This window comes from Liolophura sinensis, chromosome 1 (genome assembly GCF_032854445.1).
Source record: "Liolophura sinensis isolate JHLJ2023 chromosome 1, CUHK_Ljap_v2, whole genome shotgun sequence".
Lineage (NCBI taxonomy): Eukaryota > Metazoa > Mollusca > Polyplacophora > Chitonida > Chitonidae > Liolophura > Liolophura sinensis.
Window position 1 is genome coordinate 5,909,454 of NC_088295.1, and position 24,190 is coordinate 5,933,643.

At 41.3% G+C, this 24,190-nt stretch overlaps 1 protein-coding gene across 3 annotated transcripts; it reads left to right on the forward strand.

Annotated features, from left to right (window-relative positions):
• Positions 1-1,098: 1,098 nt before the first annotated feature.
• Positions 1,099-23,441, forward strand: LOC135471107 (putative sodium-coupled neutral amino acid transporter 10). Of its 3 annotated transcripts, none has more exons than XM_064750187.1 (17): positions 1,099-1,161; positions 3,238-3,324; positions 4,006-4,213; positions 5,461-5,578; positions 5,870-5,915; positions 6,108-6,201; positions 7,104-7,244; positions 7,590-7,711; positions 9,618-9,720; positions 10,835-11,017; positions 12,363-12,480; positions 12,827-12,945; positions 16,184-16,349; positions 16,532-16,651; positions 17,289-17,365; positions 18,993-19,430; positions 19,571-23,441. In XM_064750187.1, the coding sequence occupies exons 3-17, from the start codon at positions 4,124-4,126 to the stop codon at positions 21,263-21,265; spliced, it is 3,630 nt and encodes a 1,209-aa protein (XP_064606257.1). In that variant the 5' UTR covers positions 1,099-1,161; positions 3,238-3,324; positions 4,006-4,123; the 3' UTR covers positions 21,266-23,441. The 3 variants fall into 3 exon arrangements, with proteins under 3 accessions (XP_064606257.1, XP_064606248.1, XP_064606240.1); XM_064750178.1 differs by lacking the exon at positions 1,099-1,161 and adding an exon at positions 1,795-2,826; XM_064750170.1 differs by lacking the exon at positions 1,099-1,161 and having other exon boundaries at positions 1,795-3,324.
• The last annotated feature ends 749 nt before the right edge of the window (positions 23,442-24,190 follow it).

Below are 24,190 nucleotides of genomic sequence, written 5' to 3' on the forward strand. Positions count from 1 at the left end.
AATGTGAAAATGTTTGATTTGATTGCTAGGAATTATTTGCATCCCCAAAGCGGACGCTAGCAATTCATTCTGGAATAAAGCACATAATTGTGTGTAGAGTGCTCCTTTATTTGTAGGCCTACATATACCAACAAAAAATATTTCATGATTTGAGAGACATTCAAACGTAAAAATGAGCCCTTTATTCCACTGCATAAGTAGCCAGAGATGGTTGAACAACCAGTCTGATATCTATTCAATGGTGCCTGTGTTAAGTCTTGCCAATATGCCTTGATGTGTTCATTACACATGCAGCAAAGAGTTACTTCCTTGGGAGTGTCATGCTACAACCAAAAATGTCAAAGTCCAAACGGTTTTATTCAGTGTCGCTCCTTACTCTGGATATCCTGAATTCTTGTGCCTGTCTTGTTGATCCCATAACATGAAAATTTCAGTTGCAAGCCATTTAGAAGTTCTTGTCGGTGAGTCCCCTCACCTTCAATTGAGGAGAGATTCTATACCTGACCAAGAAATGTGAATGTGGCCTCTTAATTGTATCCCATATGCGGTGGAGGGAACATTCTCATTTCATAGCTAAATTTAGCAGCATTTATACACCTAGATAAAGTTAACCAGCCCCCGGAAATACGAAAATGACATGATATGACTGGTGGTCAGAGATTTCTAACTTCAGACCGGCCACGGATACTTGATAGTCCTATTTTAAATGCTGATTGATAAAATCCGAAGATTCCATTGGTGTGAACCATAGGGGCAAGAATTATGGATTTTTTGCTTATAAAACTTTACACCTTGCTGTATGAACTGTAGTTTGCACTGCTAGACAGTTGCCCTAACAGTTCATACTCGTTTCTGCAAGGTTATCAAGGTCAGATAACAAACCTATCCAGAATTTTGTGGTCATTAAATACTCTTCCAGAAGGATCAAAGACATTTTAAAACATACCTCCACTGTGAAGGACAGTGGATATATTTAATAACATAAAGCGCCAACGCAGGATAAACCCACGTGTAGCAGACGATCATGGCCACTGCCAAATTGGGAAAGCGCGGATGACTTACCTCCCCTGACTGAACTCTTCAGTGTTTACGTTTTCCCAATCAACACGTTGCACGTCAGAAACACTGCTGGTTTCTCTTGTTTCTAGGACTAAGTACCAGGTGAGGAAGAAATCGAAACATGTTCGTTTGAGGCCAGATATGTTGTTATTTTCATTTAATGATACACGGTCAAGTGCCTTGAAAGCTGGTGTCATAGGCCTTTGCCGCAACTACACATGGACTCTTTAAGACTGGAAAGAGCCTGTGGCTGTGGTATTACAAGTGCCTACTAAGTACTGTGGTGTTCGCACCACTGTCTCATCTGTTAGGTATTGTTCCGAAATCAGTTTGTGCATAATATTCCAAAGAAGAAACAACCGAAAACACTGTTTTAAGAGAATAAAGCAACAAACCCAGAACGACAAAGCATGGATGGTCAAACAATGGGGAAGTATTCATGGTTAGGCCCTATAGCTCCATGAGTAAAGCTGACACCTGATTTAATAATGTACTGGCTGACTGAGCAAGTCAGCTTCACTCACACCTGAAATCGATGGTGTTGTAAGCAGAAAAACTTGCTTCCTGCCAGAAAGCTGCGGTAATGCCTTATAACAAGCACCAACCTGATATATTTATATGTCAGCGATGAGATCAAACCTATCCCGAGCCTTTTTGCGACTTCATTTTGTAGGCTCTGATTATTATATGCAGTAAATCCATGTGTTTTCATTGCCAGGGTCTCCATCTCAAAGTGGAATGAAAGCCTTTTTCTATTCGAGATTACCGCACTCTCCTATAATGTCATGTGATTTGTGCTTGATGTTTGCAGATAACGAAGCTTATAAAGTTGTACTGCTGACAGTTCTTACCGAGTTGCTTCATCTAGTATTTGCAGGTTATCATGTTAGCTGTGTTCTTCAAACTTGTCTGAGTTATCCACAAATGTGTTCCTCTTTGACAGCTGATGTATCTCGTGGGAATCCCCATCACCTGAACATGAGAACAGGTTACTTAGTCCCGTCTGATTTCTTCCAAGTTTGTGTGTGGCTGTGTAATTTTTGATATGTTGTTACATTGTCAGATCAGTTGAGCCACGTACATGTGACTACATTATGTGAGGTTAGTGCACTTCAAATCATATGTTGTCAAATTATCCAATCTGATTGATTTGAATAATTTATTTGTGATCAAGAGTATTTGACCCACAAGATGTTGGTCAGCTCCATCAAACAGGACTGAAAATATTAGTACATAGAACTTCTGGTCAGTTGCTTGTGGTGCCCAGCAAAAAATCTCACTCACCCTTAAATTTGAGCCTACCCTAATATGTTGTATACAATGATTCCCCAAGTCATTGGGCTTGTAGAGATGTCAAACCTGTCATCACTAATCCATTTTTTAACTGTAGTCCAGCTGTTGCAACTTGTATTCAAACAGGTCAAACCATGCAACAAACACCATGTTTTGAGTTCTCCTGGCCTCTGGTAGACAGTGAAATCCAATCACTGGGATGCTCTTATATTTGAAGGCCCAAGAAAAGAAAAAAAAAAAACAAAAGGGAAGAGAAATCACATAGGAAAAATTTTTTTCGAACCATCAGCACATGTTCATCACCAGAGGTTGAGTATGAAACAGGCATAGTGCAAGTTTGACTTGATTCAAAGGGTTCACTGCCGGGATCATTTGTAGACGAGGGTTTGCCAGTGCTGCTTTGACTTTTTGAAAACAGGATGACTTGTGGATTCAATGTGTGGCAAAACATTAGGATGTGTTTGAGGTGTATAGGTAAGTGTAATTTTCCTCACAGAGTTAAAATGAACAACTGAACTAATGGAGGACTGCTGCTTGAGTGCCTAGTGTAATCCTCAAGTTTTCTTAGCAGCTGGTTAAAAGTGACTGATGAACACCAAGATGACAGATGCCAGGATTTTGATAATCACAAAGATGACAGATGATGACAAATGCCCAGATTTTGATGAACACCGTGATGACAGATGCCCAAATTTTGATGAACGTCAAGATGACAGATGCCCAGATTTTGACCTGTGAAGTGATCACAGGGTGTATGCCATGTAGACGGCATGGGGGCCGAGATATTTTCCTTACTAGTGATCCAGGAGAATCTTCCATTAATCTGTATCATAAATATAATCTTAAATGAATGAAATGCTTACAAGTTGGTTTTCTGTTGAGCAGCAATCTACAACTACCAGCTTCAAGACAATGTAGCATAAGTTACAGAGTTCATGTGAAGATTTGTGGTAGCTGAGCCGAAACAATCGTGTGAGTACATATTTTACTAACACATGTATTTGGCTTGCCATTGAAGGAGGTGTCACATATGGGCATGTTATATTCGCTGGCCACGTGCAAAAAACTGTTGGTTTACTCCAGTTTCCTTCATCCTTGAAACACTGGCCCAGATGGCTCAGCTGGTAGGGCATCTTTTCGGGTGGCGGGAGATCCAGGGTCAATCCTGGGATTGGTCATACCTAAGACTTTAGAAAAGGAAGGTGTAGCTTCCTCGCTTGGTGTTTTGCATTAAGGCGAAGTGTAACTGGTTGACCCGTATCAGTATAATGCCTTCAGTAAGTCATCTCAGTGAAGCAGCACTCGTCATATGACTGAAAAATTGTTAAGTATGATGTTAAACCCTAAACACTCACTCACTCACTTCATCCATAAAACCCATTATGGTGTAAATGAAGTAGTCTTAATACAACTTTTTACCAGTTAATCATTCGATCAGTTTTCATATAATAGCATCAAATAGTATAACAGTAAATGCAGTACAGCTGTAACTTCTGTGTTTTTCCTGCTGACTATTTTTCCAAGTAAAGAAAGATTTTTCAAAGAAAATGAAGGAGACATGTCAGATTAAGTGTACTATTCTGTACGAAAGTACAGTAAAGCTCAGCAGGATGCTCATGACCAAGAAGTTTACGGGTAGATTATATGTTGTAGGGATGATGTAGATAAGACAATTCTCCCCCAGGATAATTCATCAGAAGGGGACGTGCATGTAACTCCAGTAGGAGTTCGAGGAGAACTACTGCCCAGCCGAGGAGAGCGCATTGTAACCATGTCGGGCCCAAACTGGCTAGATGTCATCAACCTGGGGAACAGCATTATAGGGGTCAGCATACTGGCCATGCCATTCTGTTTCAAACAGGTCAGTGGTTAATCTGTATTCATTTCTTCTTAATATGGGGTTAACATTACCCTCAATATGAAGGCTACATGTTATTATTTTTATACATAAGGTGTATATGAATGTAATCAAATGAAAGTGTTTTGAAGTCACATAAGCACATGCTTTTCCATGCTCAAATCTGGCCTCAGTGGTTGTTTTGTCATGTGAAGTATGTCAAGAGAAAATAATTACAGAGCAAAGCTTTCATTCCTAGCAGGCCGCTACCTGTATGGCCATATTCAGGGGTTATGTCCAACACAATGACTGTTTGGAACACACATGTAAATGACTGATGTATTATGGTGTATGATGATGAGGAGTCATGAGATGTGCCTACATATGCTATGTCTTCTTGTGGCAGGGCGATTCCATCCCGCCACTGAAGTATCATGTCAAAGACACCAGACATGACATCCCACCCAGTCACATTTTACTGATGTCGGCCAAGTCACGCAGCTACAAGTACCATTTTAAAGGCTGTTGTGTGAGCTGACATGTTTTTGAACTTTGACCCCAGGCCTCTTGAGGTCGATGTAACCATTATTTCAAGCGGTCTAAAATGAATCATGATAGTGCTGTTTGTTTCAGTGTGACTTAATCCTGGGTAATGTCCTGCTGTTTGTTTCAGTGTGGCCTAATCCTGGGTAATGTCCTGCTGTTTGTTTCAGTATGACCTAATCCTGAGCAATGTTGCTGTTTGTTTTAGTGTGACCTAATCCTGGATAATGTCCTGCTGTTTGTTTCAGTGTGACCTAATCCTGAGCAATGTTCTGCTGTTTGTTTCTGTGTGACCTAATCTTGGGCATGGTTCTGCTGTTTGTTTCAGTGTGACCTAATCCTGGGCATTGTTCTGCTGTTTGTTTCAGTGTGACCTAATCCTGGGCATGGTTCGGCTGTTTGTTTCAGTGTGATCTAATCCTGGGCATGGTTCTGCTGTTTGTTTCAGTGTGACCTAATCCTGGGCATGGTTCTGCTGTTTGTTTCAGTGTGACCTAATCCTGGGCATGGTTCTGCTGTTTGTTTCAGTGTGACCTAATCCTGGGCATGGTTCTGCTGTTTGTTTCAGTGTGACCTAATCCTGGGCATGGTTCTGCTGTTTGTTTCAGTGTGACCTAATCCTGGGCATGGTTCTGCTGTTTGTTTCAGTGTGACCTAATCCTGGGCATGGTTCTGCTGTTTGTTTCAGTGTGACCTAATCCTGAGCAATGTTTTGCTGTTTGTTTCAGTGTGGCTTAATCCTGGGCATGGTTCTGCTGTTTGCCAGTGCCTGGATGACAAGTGTCTCCTCCAAGCTTCTCCTTAAGGCTGGCATCCAGTCACGAAGAAGGTCATACGAATTTTTAGGTAAGGATATCTAAGTTCAAGAATGCTGAATGAGATGACGTACTGTATTTCTTCACTTTTCATAAAATAAAGATCAGTGTATTGTAAGATTTTTGAAACAGTGTTTGTCTTTATAAACATTTGTGTAGTAGGAGGACATGAATGACCTAGGTTAATTTCTATATGTCTTACAGTTGTTTGTTCCACATACAAGACCTTGATGGAAATGCTGTCAATGGGTATTAGCTTATTTCTTCAATGATTTCATCTGATTTTCATTTCCTGTTTTTTTTCTGTATTTTCTGTTTTCAGCGTATTTTACCACGGGCCACTTTGGGAAGTTGTTAGTGGAATTAGGGTATGTTCTGTGTTTTCTGTGGCTAAGGTAAAATTCTAATGATCCCACTGTTACCTGAATGTCACACATAACTTATGTCTAACAATAATTGTTGCTAAATAAACCGATAGCTAAGGACTTTGTGCCATGTATGCTAAGGCATTTTTTATATGCGAACATATGTGTTATTTGTGTTGTATGGTTTTCTGGCAGGTGTATAGGTCTAAATGTGGGCTCATGTGTGGCATTCTTTGTGGTGATGGGAGACCTGGGACCAGCGATTATATCCAGGATGTTTGGCTGGGAGGTGGGTTACCTGTTATATACAGGAGTGAAAATCATTATGTTTAAACTCATAGTCAGTGGTCTTTTTGTTTCCAAAGTTGGTACCTAGGAATATGTAATGAGTTGCAATTCGTCATATTTTCAAACAATAATGAAGTTTAGGAGGATTTGGTGTTTAACCTTTCGGTTCTTTTGTTTACATCATCATCTCTTCTTGTTTTAAATATCTAACAAACTATCCATTGCTGTACTAGGTGTAGCCCCTTGAGTTGTAGGTTAAGTTGAAATGAAATTGTAGTTTCTGTTTTTGTTGATGGCAGTTCTTTTGTCTTGAGTATTATAATCTTGCTTGCACATGACTTTTTCATGACTGTTGATAGATTAATCTTTAATCTGTAGATAGTAAGGCTTGTGCCTGTAGATAGTAAGGCTTGTGCCTATAGATGATCAGTCGTTCTCCAGTAGATGATCAGTCGTTCTCCAGTAGATGATCAGTCGTTCTCCTGTAGATGATCAGTCGTTCTGCTGTAGATGATCAGTCGTTCTCCTGTAGATGGTCAGTCGTTCTCCTGGAGATGATCAGTCGTTCTCCTGTAGATGATCAGTCGTTCTCCCATAGATGATAGTTGATGATAGATGATCTGTTGACATAGTAAAAACACTTTATGTGTACACTCTGTAGATCATAATTTTTGTGTGTATAGATGATAATTCTTGTCTTTAGGAGATGTGTATAATGTCTGTACATGGTAATTTTTGTTCATAAATGACAGAATTTATGTTTTTAGATGCTATGACTTCTTTTTGTACATCATGAACTCTGGGTCTGTAAATGGTAATCCTTGCCTATGTAAATGATAATTTGTGTCTCTGTGTTTGATAATTCTTGCGTCAGTTCATGATAACTTTGCTGTCTATTTGCAGAACTCAGCTCAGCTGCGCAGTGGGTTGATGGTTCTATTAGCCCTCTGTGTAGCGTTGCCATTGGGACTACGCAGAAATGTGGAAAGTTTGAGCCACTTTAGTGCTCTCTCTATAGGCTTTTATATTGCATTTATCACCTATGTAAGTATTCTCGTTGGACTAGATTGTAAACCACAGGTAACATTTACTGTTCATTCAAGGTCTTCCGTGTGATGTTTTTGTTATGTCTTGGTTAGTAATATATCACTTACAATACAACTAACAATGTTTTACCAATGACTTGAAATAGATTAGGCTTTTCAGATTATTCAGTGTTGTAACATTGTGAATTGATTTTGCCACAGTTTTGATCAGGATAGTTCGGGTATGCTTAGTGCTTTGATATCTTCTACGGTTTAACCTCTATACTAGTGAGCTAATCTCCATCCTTGTTATTCCTCAGTATACTGCTGATTGTGGCTTGTTCTTGTTTTTTGGCTGGTACAGATGTTTGTGGTTGCTTTCCCCACTTTGCTGGCTGGCTCATGGACAGCAAAGGTTAACTACTGGAGGATGGAAGGACTGTTCCAGTGCCTGCCCATATGTTCATTGGCTTTTGCTTGTCAGACGTAAGTCAGTAGCTTGGCAAGCCTTAGCCAGTATCCTGTCAGATGATAATTCAGTAGCTTGGCAAGCCTTAGCCAATAGCCTGTCAGATGATAATTCAGAAGCTTGGCAAGCCTTAGCCAGTAGCCTGTCAGATGATAATTCAGTAGCTTGGCAAGCCTTAGCCAATAGCCTGTCAGATGATAATTCAGAAGCTGGGCAAGCCTTAGCCAGTAGCCTTTCAGATGATAATTCAGTAGCTTGGCAAGCCTTAACCAATAGCCTGTCAGATGATAATTCAGTAGCTTGGCAAGTCTTAGCCAGTAGCATGTCAGATGATAATTCAGTAGCTTGGCAAGCCTTAGCCAGTAGTCTGTCAGATGATAATTCAGTAGCTTGGCAAGCCTTAGCCAGTAGCATGTCAGATGATAATTCAGTAGCTTGGCAAGCCTTAGCCAGTAGCCTGTCAGACGTAAGTCAGTAGCTTGGCAAGCCTTAGCCAGTAGCATGTCAGATGATAATTCAGTAGCTTGGCAAGCCTTAGCCAGTAGCCTGTCAGATGATCATTCAGTAGCTTGGCAAGTCTTAGCCAGTAGTTTGTCAACTAAGTCGGTAGCTTGGCAGGTCTTAGGCAGTGGCCTGTCAATTAAGTCAGTAGCTTGAGAACTCTGGCAGTAGGCTGTCAAACTTAAGTCAGTAGCTTGTCAAACGTAAAGCAGTAGTTTGGGAAGTCTGGCAGTAGTCTGTCAGGCATAAGTCAGCAGCTTGCCAAGTCTTAGGCAGTAGCCTGTCACACATAAGTCAGTGGCTTGGCAAGTCTTAGGCAGTAGCCTGTCACACATAAGTAAGTAGCTTGGCAAGTCTTAGGCAGTAGTTTGTCAACTAAGTCAGTGGCTTGGCAAGTCTTAGGCATTAGTTTGTCAACTAAGACAGTGGCTTGCCAAGTCGTAGGCAGTAGTTTGTCATCTAAGTCAGTGGCTTTTCAAGTCTTAGGCAGTAATTTGTCAACTAAGTCAGTGGCTTGGCATGTCTTAGGCAGTAGTTTGTCAACTAAGTCAGTTGCTTGGGAAGTCTTAGGCAGTAGTTTGTCAACTAAGTCAGTGGCTTGCCAATTCTTAGGCAGTAGCCTGTCACACATAAGTCAGTAGCTTGGCAAGTCTTAGGCAGTAGCCTGGCACACATAAGTAAGTAGCTTGAGAAATCTGGCAGTAGACTGTCAAACTTAAGTCAGTAGCTTGGCATGTCTGGCAGTAGCCTGGCAGACATAAGTCAGTAGCTTGGCATGTCTGGCTGTAGCCTGTCAGATTTAAGTCAGTAGTGTAGTAAATCTTAGGCAGTAACATATCAGACATAAGTCAGCAGCTTGACAAATTAGGCAGTAGGCTGTCAGCTGAGTCAGTAGCTTGACAAGTCTGGCATGGGCTTGTCAAATGTAAGTCAGTATCTTGACAAGTCTTAGGCAGTAACCTATGAACTAAGTCAGTAGCTGTACAAATCTGGCAGTAGACTGTCAAAAAGTCAGCAGCTTGGCAAGTCTTAGGCAATAGCCTGTCAACAGCATCAGTAGCTTGCCATCTGACAGTGGCCAGTCAACGACATGTATTAAGTCACTAGCTTGGCAAAGTCTTAGGCAGTAACCTGTCAAATGTACATGTAATTCAGTAGTCTGGCAAGTTTTTGGCAGTCACTTGTTGGACATAAGTCAGTAACTTGGCCAATCTTCAGCAGTAGCTTGTCAACTAAGTCAGTAGTAACCTGTCCAATGTGTCAGGAAAGCATACGTCAGCATCTGGGCAAAGTATTAAAGGCACCTAAAGTCAGTAGACTACAAAACCTAAGTCTGACTCAGTAGACTGCCAAACATATTGTTTATGTTTACATGGTGTTGAACATTGTTTTGACTGTTGTTTCCTTTTTCTCCTCCAACAGGCAGTTATTCATTATCTATGATTCTTTACCGGAGCCGTCCCTGAAGACCATGAGCTCAGTGGTCAGTGGAGCAATCAATCTGTGTACAGCTGCCTATCTTCTGGTACATATCTCTGCATAGTGAATTTGTGGGAAAGTCTGTGTTAACGGGCTCTGCAGAAACATGTGACGTGTTGAAAGCATTACTGAGGAAATCAGGCAGTGCAAGGATATGTAGTGTGTGCAGTTGTGATGTTTCATATTATGTGCACTATAACAGGTTAAGCTGATCAACAGCATGATGGACTTTTTGATTCTACGTGTACATTTTGCTGTGTTATAAAATATTGTCATATATTGTTAAAATGACTTCATTAACTTAGAATCAGTGAATGATTATGGTTTAATGCCACATCGGTATGTGGGAAGGCATGCCAGCAACCTGTGGATGGGCATGGCTTTCCCCCAAGCTATGCCGGGTTTCCTCCCACCATAATGCTGGCCGCCGTCGTATAAGTGAAATATTCTGGAGTACGGCATAGAACACCAATCAAATAAGTAAATAACGCCATATCTGCAATATTTCAGTCCTATTGTTGTGGCATTGGCTTTAATAAGTAAAATAATTTTGAGTATGGCATGGAATACTGTCAAGTAAATAAATGTACCCACACACTTTTAAGTTGGAAATGCAGAATTGAGAGGTTGGGGAATTTTTTATATAATTATGGCCACCCCAGTTCAATTGTTGTTTAACAGGCACAAATAATGTTTTTTGATATCGGAGTTGGGTATAAAAATACAACTTGAAAATCATCTTCTTTGTGGAAATTGTAGACTGCTTTCGCATTTTTTCCTGTTGATGACTTATTTACATGACCACAAAACCTGACATCAAGATTGGACTGGATAAAATAGGGGATTTTCAGTTTTAGATTTATTCTAGTTTTGGATTTTTTTAGTGTTAGCTCACCCTTAAAACACAAAATAAAGTTGGTGTCACTTCAGGCAAAAAAAACAAAACAATGTTGAGACAAACACTAAGGGATTATCCTGGACAGGGCAATATTCTTCTGTGGTTTATCAACTGAGAGTTAACATGTTTTTCTTTTATAAACACCTTTTAGTTCCACTGGTGGTTTGTTTGTTATAAGTTGTCAGTATACATGTATATCAATGTTAAGCTGGATTTTTGATTTTGTCTCTGGATACTGGCATATGTGATATTTCTTTACCAGACTGGGTTTTTTGGATATGTGGCATTCTCGGACCAGCCCTTGGGAGGAGATGTTCTCACACTGTTTCCCGAAACTCTGTTTTCTGAGATCATGAAGCTGGGCTTTGTCTTGTCTATAGCCATCAGTTTTCCTCTGGTGATTTTCCCATGCCGAGCTGCTGTCTTCACGCTCTTCTTCCCTCAGGTAAGTATCACAGTGCGCATCCAGATTTTGGATATTGTGCTACTTTTGGTTGTATTTGTTTTTCACTGCAGTATTGTCTTCATTGTTCATTAATGTGAGGAATTTAAGTATGTAAAGAATTGATCAGGTTCCAGTTTAACTCTGCATTCTTTCTTGTTAACAACTTTCATGTACATGTCCACTTTAAAGTTTTCCTAAAATTCTGAATTAAAAGTTCAACCAAAACTCTGTGTGATTGTTTTCCACATTATTGTGTATATATATATATATATATAGTGAAATGTCAGGATTTCCTTCGCTGATAAATATCTTATTTCACATGTTAGATGTCACTTGAGTTATTACATTTTCATAAATCACACATGGATGTCATGACGTGAAAATAGGAACATTTTGTTTTATCTGACAGTACAGCTCAGTAGGATGACATCATAGTTCAAGTTTAGTTAAATGTAACATTCTTGCATCATGCAACAAGACAGAGCATCATGCAAGACATCATGCAACAAGACAGAGCATCATGCAAGACATCATGCAACAAGACAGAGCATCATACTAGACATCTTGCAACAAGACAGAGCATCATACAAGAAATCATGCAACAAGACAGAGCATCATACAAAACATCATGCAACAAGGCAGAGCATCATACAAGACATCATGCAACAAGGCAGAGCATCATACAAGACATCATGCAACAAGACAGAGCATCATACAAGACATCATGCAACAAGGCAGAGCATCATACAAGACATCATGCAACAAGGCAGAGCATCATACAAGACATCATGCAACAAGGCAGAGCATCATACAAGACATCATGCAACAAGACAGAGCATCATACAAGACATCATGCACTACATCATGCTGTATACAAATCTGTGAAGGTCAACTACTAAAATATTGTTCAGATACACAAAATCATCATATCGTGAAAATAAATAATAAATAAAATGTTGCACAAGTGAGAGGTGGAAATGATAAGGCACAGGGTACTTCAGGGGTTATTTCCACATCTCACTCCAGCAGTATTTATTTAGAGTATTTAACCTGCACTGTGCAATATCATCCATTGTTGTGTGGGCAAGGAAGTCTCTGATCTAAATGCCTCAATCTGTACAAAAAGACCCATTGCTCACTAGTCAGAGTGTTTCCAGCAGAGTGTGACCTGTTTCTAATCAATGCCTAGACCCCATGAAAATCTTATGGTTCAAGTTTAAAACAAGCCACTATAAAACCAACAATTATCCAGGGTCTTTTTAGCCTACTATATACTGAGTGGTTTGTAATCTTTTTCTCTATTTAATGTTTCTGATATATAACAAATGAATGTGTATTTTTTCAGAAACCCAAATCTCGGGATGACTTTGGGGAAACCAACAGGATACCTGACATACATTTCCGTGCTATTACATTTACTATTGTAATTGGCACTTTAATAATTGGCATCCTGGTACCCAATGGTGAGTTTGTAATAGACAGTGTTTTTTTGGTTAGTCTGTTTTCTTGGTGTCCATTGGTGAGTTGGCCGTATTTCAGTATCCTAGTACCCAGTGGTATGTTCTTCACGGTTATTATCTGGGTGCATCGGAAGCACATTGAAAGTGGTACAGCCATTCTGCTGAATGGTGACCTAATCAGTATGTAATAGACATCATATTTTGAATGAAATATTACAGAATCTTGTCTGTGTGTACAGACATATCTTTATAGTCTTCATAATACATTTTTGGTAATACTAGGAGAACATTTTGTCATGCACACAATGTCATGATTTGCTTACATGTGACACCTGTTTTATGTTGACAGTGGAGTTTGTTCTCGGCATGTGTGGGGCTACCATGGGAACTCTGATATCCTATATCCTACCTGCAGTATTTTTCATTAAGGTCTCTGCAAGTCTCAGTGATGGCAAAGGCTTAGCGAGGGTAAATATCTTTGGTTTTGCTAATGTTATGCGTGTAACATGCTATCAATGTGGCAATACAACCTGATAAATTAGATCTCTACAACACTGAAGGATACACTGTGGAAAATCCTAGGTGGTTCATATGCCCATAAGATTGCTGTCTCACAGGTTTGCATGAGCTACTTGACTCACCATTTTCATGAGCAAAATGCTGATGATGTGCACTTAGCTTGTATGGCCTGTGTCACAGGTTTGCACGAGCTACTTGACTCACCATTTTCACGAGCAAAATGCTGATGATGTGCGCTTAGCTTGTATGGCCTGTGTCACAGGTTTGCATGAGCTACTTGACTCACCATTTTCACGAGCAAAATGCTGATGATGTGCGCTTAGCTTGTATTGCCTGTGTCACAGGTTTGCACGAGCTACTTGACTCACCATTTTCATGAGCAAAATGCTGATGATGTGTGCTTAGCTTGTATGGCCTGTGTCACAGGTTTGCACGAGCTACTTGACTCACCATTTTCATGAGCAAAATGCTGATGATGTGTGCTTAGCTTGTATGGCCTGTGTCACAGGTTTGCACGAGCTACTTGACTCACCATTTTCACGAGCAAAATGCTGATGATGTGCGCTTAGCTTCTATGGCCTGTGTCACAGGTTTGCACGAGCTACTTGACTCACCATTTTCACGAGCAAAATGCTGATGGTGTGCGCTTAGCTTGTATGGCCTGTGTCACAGGTTTGCACGAGCTACTTGACTCACCATTTTCACGAGCAAAATGCTGATGGTGTGCGCTTAGCTTGTATGGCCTGTGTCACAGGTTTGCACGAGCTACTTGACTCACCATTTTCACGAGCAAAATGCTGATGATGTGCGCTTAGCTTGTATGGCCTGTGTCACAGGTTTGCACGAGCTACTTGACTCACCATTTTCACGAGCAAAATGCTGATGATGTGCGCTTAGCTTGTATGGCCTGTGTCACAGGTTTGCACGAGCTACTTGACTCACCATTTTCACGAGCAAAATGCTGATGATGTGCGCTTAGCTTGTATGGCCTGTGTCACAGGTTTGCACGAGCTACTTGACTCACCATTTTCACGAGCAAAATGCTGATGATGTGCGCTTAGCTTGTATGGCCTGTGTCACAGGTTTGCACGAGCTACTTGACTCACCATTTTCACAAGCAAAATGCTGATGGTGTGCGCTTAGCTTGTATGGCTATCAGAGTAGAAAACCATGTTCTCAAACAAATTCATAGTATCGTTCCCTCTTCTCAACATATGTGCTGCCCTGCAGGTTGTTGCTCTGGGAAAATCCTTTGATTAAGTAATTCATGTATTTGTTTGATTGTTGTTAAATGCAGTGCTTGAATTGTCACATACTGTCTATGTAGAAAGTTTTATGGGTAGAGGAGACCTGATAGCCCTGATTATACCACCAGCCTTTGCCAAGTGGTCTCCAGTGAACTTCTTTAACTTCTTAACCAAGACCTTACAATAATGAAAGTTAAATATAATGAAATAACAAAAAATTGTCCAAGTCAAAGATAAGCGAGTAGACAGCAACCAGATGGTTCCATATGAGGGTTCCATAGTGACTGTAAAGGTTGTAAATTTACCATAAGCAGATATATATAGAGTCTTATACTCTAATTCTTGAGGATAAATGGAACTCGAGCCACCTTTGTGTCAACGGAGGGTGGGTGGTGGTTTTCTGTGGACTGTCCCAAATCTCTTGTATCCCAGCAACGAATGTCAGGAACATCTTATAACCACAGCCATGACCCACGCAGTAGCTCTTACAGCAACGAATGGTAGGACCATCTTATAGCCACTCAGCCATGACCCACTCAGTAGCTCTTACAGCAACGAATGGTAGGAAGATCTTATAACCACTCAGCCATGACCCACTCAGTAGCTCTTACAGCAACGAATGGTAGGAAGATCTTATAACCACTCAGCCATGACCCACTCAGTAGCTCTTACAGCAACAAATGGCAGGAACATCGTATAACCACTCAGCCATGACCCACTCAGTAGCTCTTACAGCAACAAATGGCAGGAACGTCTTATAACCACTCAGCCATGACCCACCCAGTAGCTCTTACAACAACGAATGGGAGGAACATCTTATAACCACTCATCCTTGACCCACTCAGTAGCTTTTACAGCAACAAATGGCAGGAACATCTTATAACCACTCAGCCATGACCCACTCAGTAGATCTTACAGCAACAAATGGCAGGAACATCTTATAACCACTCAGCCATGACCCACTCAGTAGCTCTTACAGCAACAAATGGCAGGAACGTCTTATAACCACTCAGCCATGACCCACCCAGTAGCTCTTACAACAACGAATGGGAGGAACATCTTATAACCACTCATCCTTGACCCACTCAGTAGCTTTTACAGCAACAAATGGCAGGAACATCTTATAACCACTCAGCCATGACCCACTCAGTAGATCTTACAGCAACAAATGGCAGGAACATCTTATAACCACTCAGCCATGACCCACTCAGTAGCTCTTACAGCAACAAATGGCAGGAAGATCTTATAACCACTCAGCCATGACCCACGCAGTAGCTCTTACAGCAACAAAAGGCAGGAAGATCTTATAACCACTCAGCCATGACCCACTCAGTAGCTCTTACAGCAACAAATGGGAGGAAGATCTTATAACCACTCAGCCATGACCCACTCAGTAGCTCTTACAGCAACAAAAGGCAGGAAGATCTTATAACCACTCAGCCATGACCCACTCAGTAGCTCTTACAGCAACGAATGGCAGGAACATCTTATAACACCTCAGCCATGACCCACTCAGTAGCTCTTACAGCAACGAATGGGAGGAAGATCTTATAACCACTCAGCCATGACCCACTCAGTAGCTCTTACAGCAGTGAATGGCAGAAACGTCTTATAACCACTCAGCCATGACCCACTCAGTAGCTCTTACAGCAACGAATGGGAGGAAGATCTTATAACCACTCAGCCATGACCCACTCAGTAGCTCTTACATCGACATGGCAGGAACATCTTATAACCACTCAGCCATGACCCACTCAGAAGCTCTTACAGCATGTTGATGTTACAGCTGGTTTGTATTATGAATGTAACAGGTAGGTCTGTATTTGTTAGCTGTTTGCTGTTATTATTATATTGTTTCTTTCATCGTTTTATTATGTTGATGTTACAGTTTTGTGTTACATGTAGTTGTGGGCTCTCTGGTCAGCACGTTGTTGTTGCAGTTTGTTTTAGTCGCCGGCTGCCTGATCTGTGTCATCAGTACCCACACCACATGGACCACCCAGAAGCAGGTGACCATTGACAGTGTTAACCCTCAGAATGCCAATCTCATGCCAGACAACAAACTGAAGGAGAAGGGGCTGCAGAATGCTGTGGACGCCAAGCCTGGTTAGTGACTTATTCATGGCCAGTCTTTGTGCTTTTGCCTGTTTTAATCCCTAGGGCAAAACTTTCCATATGTCCATGTAACATTATGAGTTTTCTGGTCAAGCCAATTAAAATCCATCTTCCACTTCAAGGCTCTGTTTACTTTTACAATATTTAAGTCGTCATTGTACATTTTTGAATAGGTGAGGTCGGAGCAGCTGTGGACAGAGCAGCTGTGGAGAAGCAAGAAGACCCTGGGGGAGGACTAGACAAGGCCAAAGAGGCTCAAATTGAGTCACCAGATAAACCAGACAATAGCAAAGGTACAGGAGTAATATATGAAGGTTATTCTACAGCCAGTCCTTGACCGAGTGGAATTGTTGTAATCCTATGTCTGTCTATCTGTATGCCCGTTTTGGTTTTGAGCTTTGGTTGTGAGCAGCAGTTTCTAGGTGTTAGTGCAACTTCATGTTTAATTCCTGGCATTCTGTTTTTGTCTGTGACCTTCATCTGTCTGAGACCCAAGAATTGATGTAATCTCCTTTGAGGTAGTTCTGGCATAGATCTGTTACTTTGTGTCGAGTTAATTGATAAAGCAGTTGTAAACTGTTTGATTTTTGGAACAGCTTCCTCAAGCCATAGCATGATAATATATTTATTTATTTGATTGTATTACACCATACTCAAGAATACTTCACTTATACAAAGACAGTCAACATTTCATGGTGGGAGGAAACTGGGCAAAAACCTGTGACCATCTACAGGCTGCTGACAGACTTAGCCACATACATGTACAACCAGAGAGGAAGCCAGCATGAGCTGGACTTGAACTCGCAGCAAGTCACCAAGAGTCATTGGCCTGAACTAGTATGCTAACTTCAAGGTGATGTTTTGCCTGAAACAATTAAATCATGGCATTGAAATGCATTTGCAAGTATCTTTGTGTATTTTCACTTATAGTGAAAGATGATAAAGATTCTGTGAAAAAGGAAGAAGGACGACAAGAGCCTCCCATACCCCATGCACCCCCTGATGAGGTAAGCAGAAATGTAATGTGTAATATTTATTTATTTGATCCTTTCATTTGTCAGGTACCTGACAAACCTTCTGACATCAATTCACAGTGAGAGTCAAATGTTGGCTTATTGGGCTGCAGATGAACAATGCTTAAGCTAAATGAGCCAGTGCGGGCCCTGAAATGTAACATACACTCATAAAGTACCCTAATCACCTCCTGATGAGGTGGGCTAGAACAGAAATGTAATATACACTGGCACAAAATCCCATTTACCTCTTGATGAGGTGGGCTAGAACAGAAATGTAATATACACTGGCACAATATCCCATTCACCTCCTGATGAAGTGAACTGGAACAGAAATATATTATACACTGGCACAATATCCCATTCACCTCCTGATGAGGTGGGCTAGAACAGAAATGTAATATACACTGGCACAATATCCCATTCACCTCCTGATGAAGTGAACTGGAACAGAAATGTATTATACACTGGCACAATATCCCATTCACCTCCTGATGAAGTGAACTGGAACAGAAATGTAATATACACTGGCACAATATCCCATTTACCTCCTGATGAGGTGAACTGGAACAGAAATTTAATACACACTGGCACAATATCCCATTTACCTCCTGATGAGGTGGGCTAGAACAGAAATGTAATATACACTGGCACAATATCCCATTCACCTCCTGTTGAGGTGAACTGGAACAGAAATGTAGTATACACTGGCACAATATCCCATTTACCTCCTGATGAGGTGGGCTAGAACAGAAATGTAATATACACTGGCACAATATCCCATTCACCTCCTGATGAGGTGGGCTAGAACAGAAATGCAATATACACTGGCACAATATCCCATTTACCTCCTGATGAGGTGAACTGGAACAGAAATGTAATATACACTCACACTCCACCCCATTCACCTCCTGATGAGGTGGGCTAGAACAGAAAAGTAATATACATTCACACATTATCCCATTCACCTCCTGATGAGGTGGGCTAGAACAGAAATGTAATATACATTCACACATTATCCCATTCACCTCCTGATGAGGTGAGCTAGAATAGAAATGTAATATACACTTACAAAGTACCCTAATCACCACCTGATGAGATGAGGAAGAATAGAAGTGTACTATACACTCACACTCAACCCCATTCACCTCCTAATGTGGTGGGCTAGAACAGAAAAGTAATATACACTCACACTCCACCCCATTCACTTCCTGATGAGGTGGGCTAGAACAGAAAAGTAATATACATTCACACATTATCCCATTCATCTCCTGATGAGATGAGCTAGAACAGAAATGTAATATACACTCACACAGTATCCCATTCATCTCCTAATGAAGTGAGCTAGAACAGACATGTAATATACACTCACACTGGGCCCCATTCACATCCTGATGAGGTGGGCTAGAACCATCCTGTCAATAGGCCTTCCACAAAGAAGTAGAAAGCATTTGACTTTTAGGCTTCATGGCAAACATGTATTGAATAAATACATGAAGTTTCGAATAAGGTACTACGTGTATTGTTGTAATCATCATACTTTGGTAGATCAGAAAAGAATATGTGTCTTTTTCTCATCTCAAAATTGGATCTTTGACGTTTTGATGTCTCCTTTTTCTAGCCTAACGACCAGAAATCTGATAAAGACAGTGATAATAAAGATAAAAAGGAAGAGAAAGGTGAGCTAAAAAATAGTGGTAAGGACAAAGAAAAGAAAAAAGAAGATGACAAAATAGTTCGGGACTCAAAGAAAGAAGATGTGAAGGCTGCAGAGGACAAGGCTGAAAAACAGGGGAATGCTGGGAAGGATGAGGCAGCCAAAGACACAGGTGTTGAGGAAAAGAAGAAAAGCAAAGTGGGAGAGGGAGTGGACAAAGATGTGATTGACAGGAATGAAAGAGAGGCTGAAAAAGAGCAAAGGGAAGAAGATAAGAAAAAACAAAAAGAGTTAATACAGAAACTAGAGGAACAACATGAGAGTCAGAAAAAACTCATTGAAGAGGAGAAGAAAATTCTTGAAGAACTTAAACAACATCGAAATGAGGTCCACCTCAAGCCGGTAAGTACTATTTGGCATGTGGGGTGCATATTTGACATGTGGGGTGCATATAGAAAATTTCACCATTATATATCTCTATTTGGGTTATTTAGTATATTCTGTCTGTTTCTCATCTAAAACATGGTTTTGTGTTTTTCTAGGGAGACCAGCCGGGCAGCAAGGAAGATTTACCCCAGCAAGGAGGAATAGCACAACAGGGTATGGCTCAACCTGGCTTGGTACAACAACAGGGTATGGCTCAGCCTGGCTTGGTACAACATCAGGGTATGGCTCAACAACAAGGTATGGCTCAACCTGGCTTGGTACAACAGCAAGGTGGTGTTCAGCAGCAAGCTGGCTTGGCACAACAACAGGGTTTAGCACAGCAAGTGCAACAGCAGGGTGTCATGCCACAACAGGGCTTGGCTCAACAACATAGAATTGCACAGGGTGCAATGCAACAAGGTGTAGCACAACAGCAGGTTGTCTTGCCAAAACAGGGCTTGGCTCATGCACAAGGAATGGCACAGGGTGTGGTGCAACAAGGTGTAGCAGAGCAGCAAGGTGTAGCACAACAACAAGGTGTAGCTCAGCAGCAAGGTGTGGTGCCGCAGCACGGTTTTGTGCAGCAACAGGGTGCAGCCCAACAACAAGGACAAGTGCAGGCAAACTTACAAGGAGTTCCCCAGCAACAACAAAATCTGGCATTCCAACAAGCTGTGGTACATCAACAGGGAGTGGGACAGCAAGGTGGGGCACAGCAAGGCATCGTCCAGCAGCAAGCTGTACCACAACAGCAACATTTGGCACAGCAGCAGGGCCTAGCAGAAGGACAAGGTGGTGCACAACAACGGGTTTTGTCCCAACCTGGCCAATCAAAGCAGGGATATCCCCCACAGGAGGACTTGGCTCAGCAACCATTTGTAGCACAACAAGGACTGGCTCAGCAACAGGGAGTGGTTCAGCAAGTGCAGGGAGGGGCACAGCAGCTGGTCCAGCAAGGTGTAGTGGCACAACAGCAGCCAGTTATGGGTCAGCAACAGGCAGCTCAGGGTCAAGCACAGCAAGTTGTGGGCCAGCAACAGCCACTTATGGGTCAGCAACAGCCAGTAGTGGGTCAGCAACAGCCAGTTGTAGTTCACCAACAACCAGTTGTAGGTCAGCAACAGCAAGTCATTGGTCAACAACAGCCGGTTGTGGGACAGCAACAGCCAGTTGTAGGTCAGCAAGTTATAGGCCAGCAACAACCAGTTGTGGGACAGCATCAGGAAGTAGTGGGCCAACAGCAGCCGGTTGAGGGCCAACAGCAGCCACTGGTGGGCCAACAACCGCCAGAGTTAGGCCAGGAACAGCAGCAGGGATTGGGTCAACAGCCAGCTGTAGTCCAACGGCAGGAATTTGTTGAACAGGCAGGACTAGTTCAACAAGGTGTAGCACAACAACAGGAAGTAGCACAACAACAGGGTGTAGTGCAACAACAAGGTGTAGCACAAAAAGAAGCAGGAGTGCAACAGCAAAAATTAGCACGAAATCAGATGATGGCATCTGATAGCAAGCAGGAAAAACTAATAGGTGGTGTTGATGGCGTAAACAAACAAGATAATGAAGGCCAGGAAATACTGGAGAATTTGGGAATTGACTTGCCGGTGAAGGAGGTAGGCAAACAGCACGGGGAACAACAACAGCATCAGGACGTTGACCTGAAGAGAAAGAAGCGGGACGTAGGTCGAGGGGAGCATAACTTCCCAGATATTAGTCAACAGATCAGCGACGACATGGCCGCAAAGGACAAACTGGAAGTAGAAGTTATCGGACGTGATTTAAAGCATGTGGGGGCGATAAGGTCCAGTAAATGAGAGAAATGAGAGAGCGATGCGAGATGTGTTACACGTCGGCCAGATGAGTTCAGTTATTACTTGTGGTCTTTACCAGGTTCAGATAAAGGCACAAACGTCTGATTATACGTGTTCGGTGGCCTGTGCTCCTAAAATATGGCACAACGTGACGTTGGTAACAAAGAGGCTTGTCTTGTTCATCAGTACTTTCAGGTGGTAAAATCCGCATTACATTATTGTACATTATTGTTTCTATTTTGTGAGAAGTTTTATTTACGCATGTTGTTTGCTCCTCCATTGGGACCAAAGAAGTTTTTTCTTAAAGTCTTAAAGATTTTATTTGTTTATATTGGTCGATTTTAATTCGAATAGCTGAATACCCGCCAAGGATAACATATATGGATGACAACTGGTGATCACAACTAGCAATGACAACTGGCAATGACATCTGGCAATGACATCTGCCAATGACAGCTGCCAATGACAGCTGCCAATGACTGGAAATGAGAACCCCAACACGAAATATATGTTGTCCTTGAAATCAGTTTTCGGACTACCCAGTCTTATGATGGATAATTTTTTTTGGTGTCACAGAAATGAAGATGGCCTCATTCTCTGCTTGGTGATGTTGATATGTACATAACTGTGTCTCATACTCTGCTTGTCTCATACTTATGTATTGTCTGATTGAAGTATTAATCAGTTGGTGTAAAAGTTAGTAGCAGTAGGAACCTTTTTTGAAATAAATTTTAACATGACCAGTGTTGAAATAATGGGGCTGACAACTTTTGAAATAAAAATTGACAAACAAATCGTTTTCAACAATTACAGGTTTTATTTCCTTTGAAAGTGGTTTCTACAGACCTTACCTCAGTCTTTGGAAAGACTATTCTTTCTACTAGCCCATCTACTATTGAACAGTCAATTTTTGAAAAAAGAAGAAAGTCACAATCCCGTGGCGCAGTTGATAATTTGAGGCAATTACCTCAATTTGAAGTCTTCAGCATGAAATCGACTCGTTTCTCTTTTGTGCACCAGGCCAGTCGAGTGTGAATTTACTTGGTCATCAAAGACCTAAGGCTCATCAGCGGTAACCCAGTCAAAAATGGCTTTCCTTTGAACTTTTCAAGACTTGGAATTTGATAACGTTTGTATCTCGTTAGTGATATGCATTTGTTTGAGATCATATACATCCCCTTAAACACCACCCTTATGTAAATAGTATACAGGCAATGTTTGGAGACGGACAGGTGTAACTGTTGTTACCTTGTCCTTGAAGGTGTGGAGGGTATGAACTACAGGGCAACATGTGCTTTTCCGATTTGCAATTACCACTGTGTAAGTATTTTGTGTTTCGTACAAATGAATCCTTAAAATATCATTTATATTGTTGTATAAAATTGTGCTATAAGGGCTACATTTGCGCTTGATAATATATATTACATGTATATAAGGAAATGAGATGTGTAGAGTGCCTACCTGTAGTTTGTGATATCGTTGAGGAAGTTTAGCGCCTGATTTAGAATAACATGATGGATTAATGTGGTCGGGGGACTATCGGAAGATGGATGACAGCTGACCAAGTGCACCATGCGATTGGATTAGGTAAATACGCATCTCAGCCGTACCAACGGTGTATATTAAGAAATCGGTAATTCATTGTTACTAGGTTGTAGGTATGACAACAGCAATGATTTAACCAGACCAGAGTATATAGCATACTGTAAATGTTCAACCTTTTCGCATTTTTGCAAGGTGTTTATTTAAGCATATACTGAGGGCATTATTCTGTGTAGACTGGTAAAATTATACTTTTTGCTAATACAGCCAAAGTAATTTTTTGTTCAAAATCATAAACTGCACTGAAATTTCCTCTTTCATATGCCAGAAAGGTTGAGGATTTAGGGTAGCTGCGGTGCCATATATCATGCCTTAAAATGGGGTGTACATAATATGTATATTATGTGGATGAGGTGAAGCCATCTCTGTAGAAATACTTCTGTATGATTCAGTACAATCCTGTGTGGAAGCATGACCTACATTGGCTCAGTTTGACAGCGCATGGACGCGTATGTCTGTGTAAATTGTACTAACAATGTATTCACAACCCGATGCCTTGTACATAGGTCTTTACTTCCATTCCATCCAATCCATACCCTCAGCTGCTATTTTCAGTACAATTATACCGACGTGTGTGTGCGCGCTAGGGGAATAAATCATGCTCGTGTATATCTACATTGTGTGATCATACGGTCCTGTGTGTATTTTTTAATTAAATACTATATCCCATTATACTATGGAGTTTGGGTTTATATGTTATTATGTCCACAATGGGTCTGGTTGCGCCGAATCTTATCTCCACTATGACCCACTCCCGATTGTAAATGATGTGAAAATGCTAAGAAATAAGGTATTAGGGCATTAATTTTGAATGTTGAAAGATGCTCAGGTCTCAGGAAACCAAGAACGCATTGAGAAAAAATAGGCCAGCATGAGCAAGTAGTGTGGGCAACAACTTCTTAGCCCAAAGCTAGCTGGGACACTACTAAGGTGCACAGTTTGGTGTAACCTACCGCATGGACTCTTTCACTGTAAAAGCAACGACTTGAACCCGTCATCCGAAGTGTAGACCTGCCAAAGCCATCATTGGTAAACTATCTTTTAACAGTAATCCGGTCTTTTAAATTGAATCGAACAAGTCGAACCAGCGTTCGACATGTTTTGAATTCGATTTTCCAAGTCTCGTAAAGGTACGTATTGGCTGCTTGAAAAATAATCTGTTGATAACGAAATCTATTGTTTATAGTTCATTGATATATTCGCAGGCAATAAAAAGCAAAAAACAAGTAAATTCCCAACGAATAGACCTTTTGGAAGAGGTTTTCAAAGAGCCAGTCCGTACCTTGCCCGGCCTTGGCGGAAGTTCGAACTCAAAACATGGCAGAC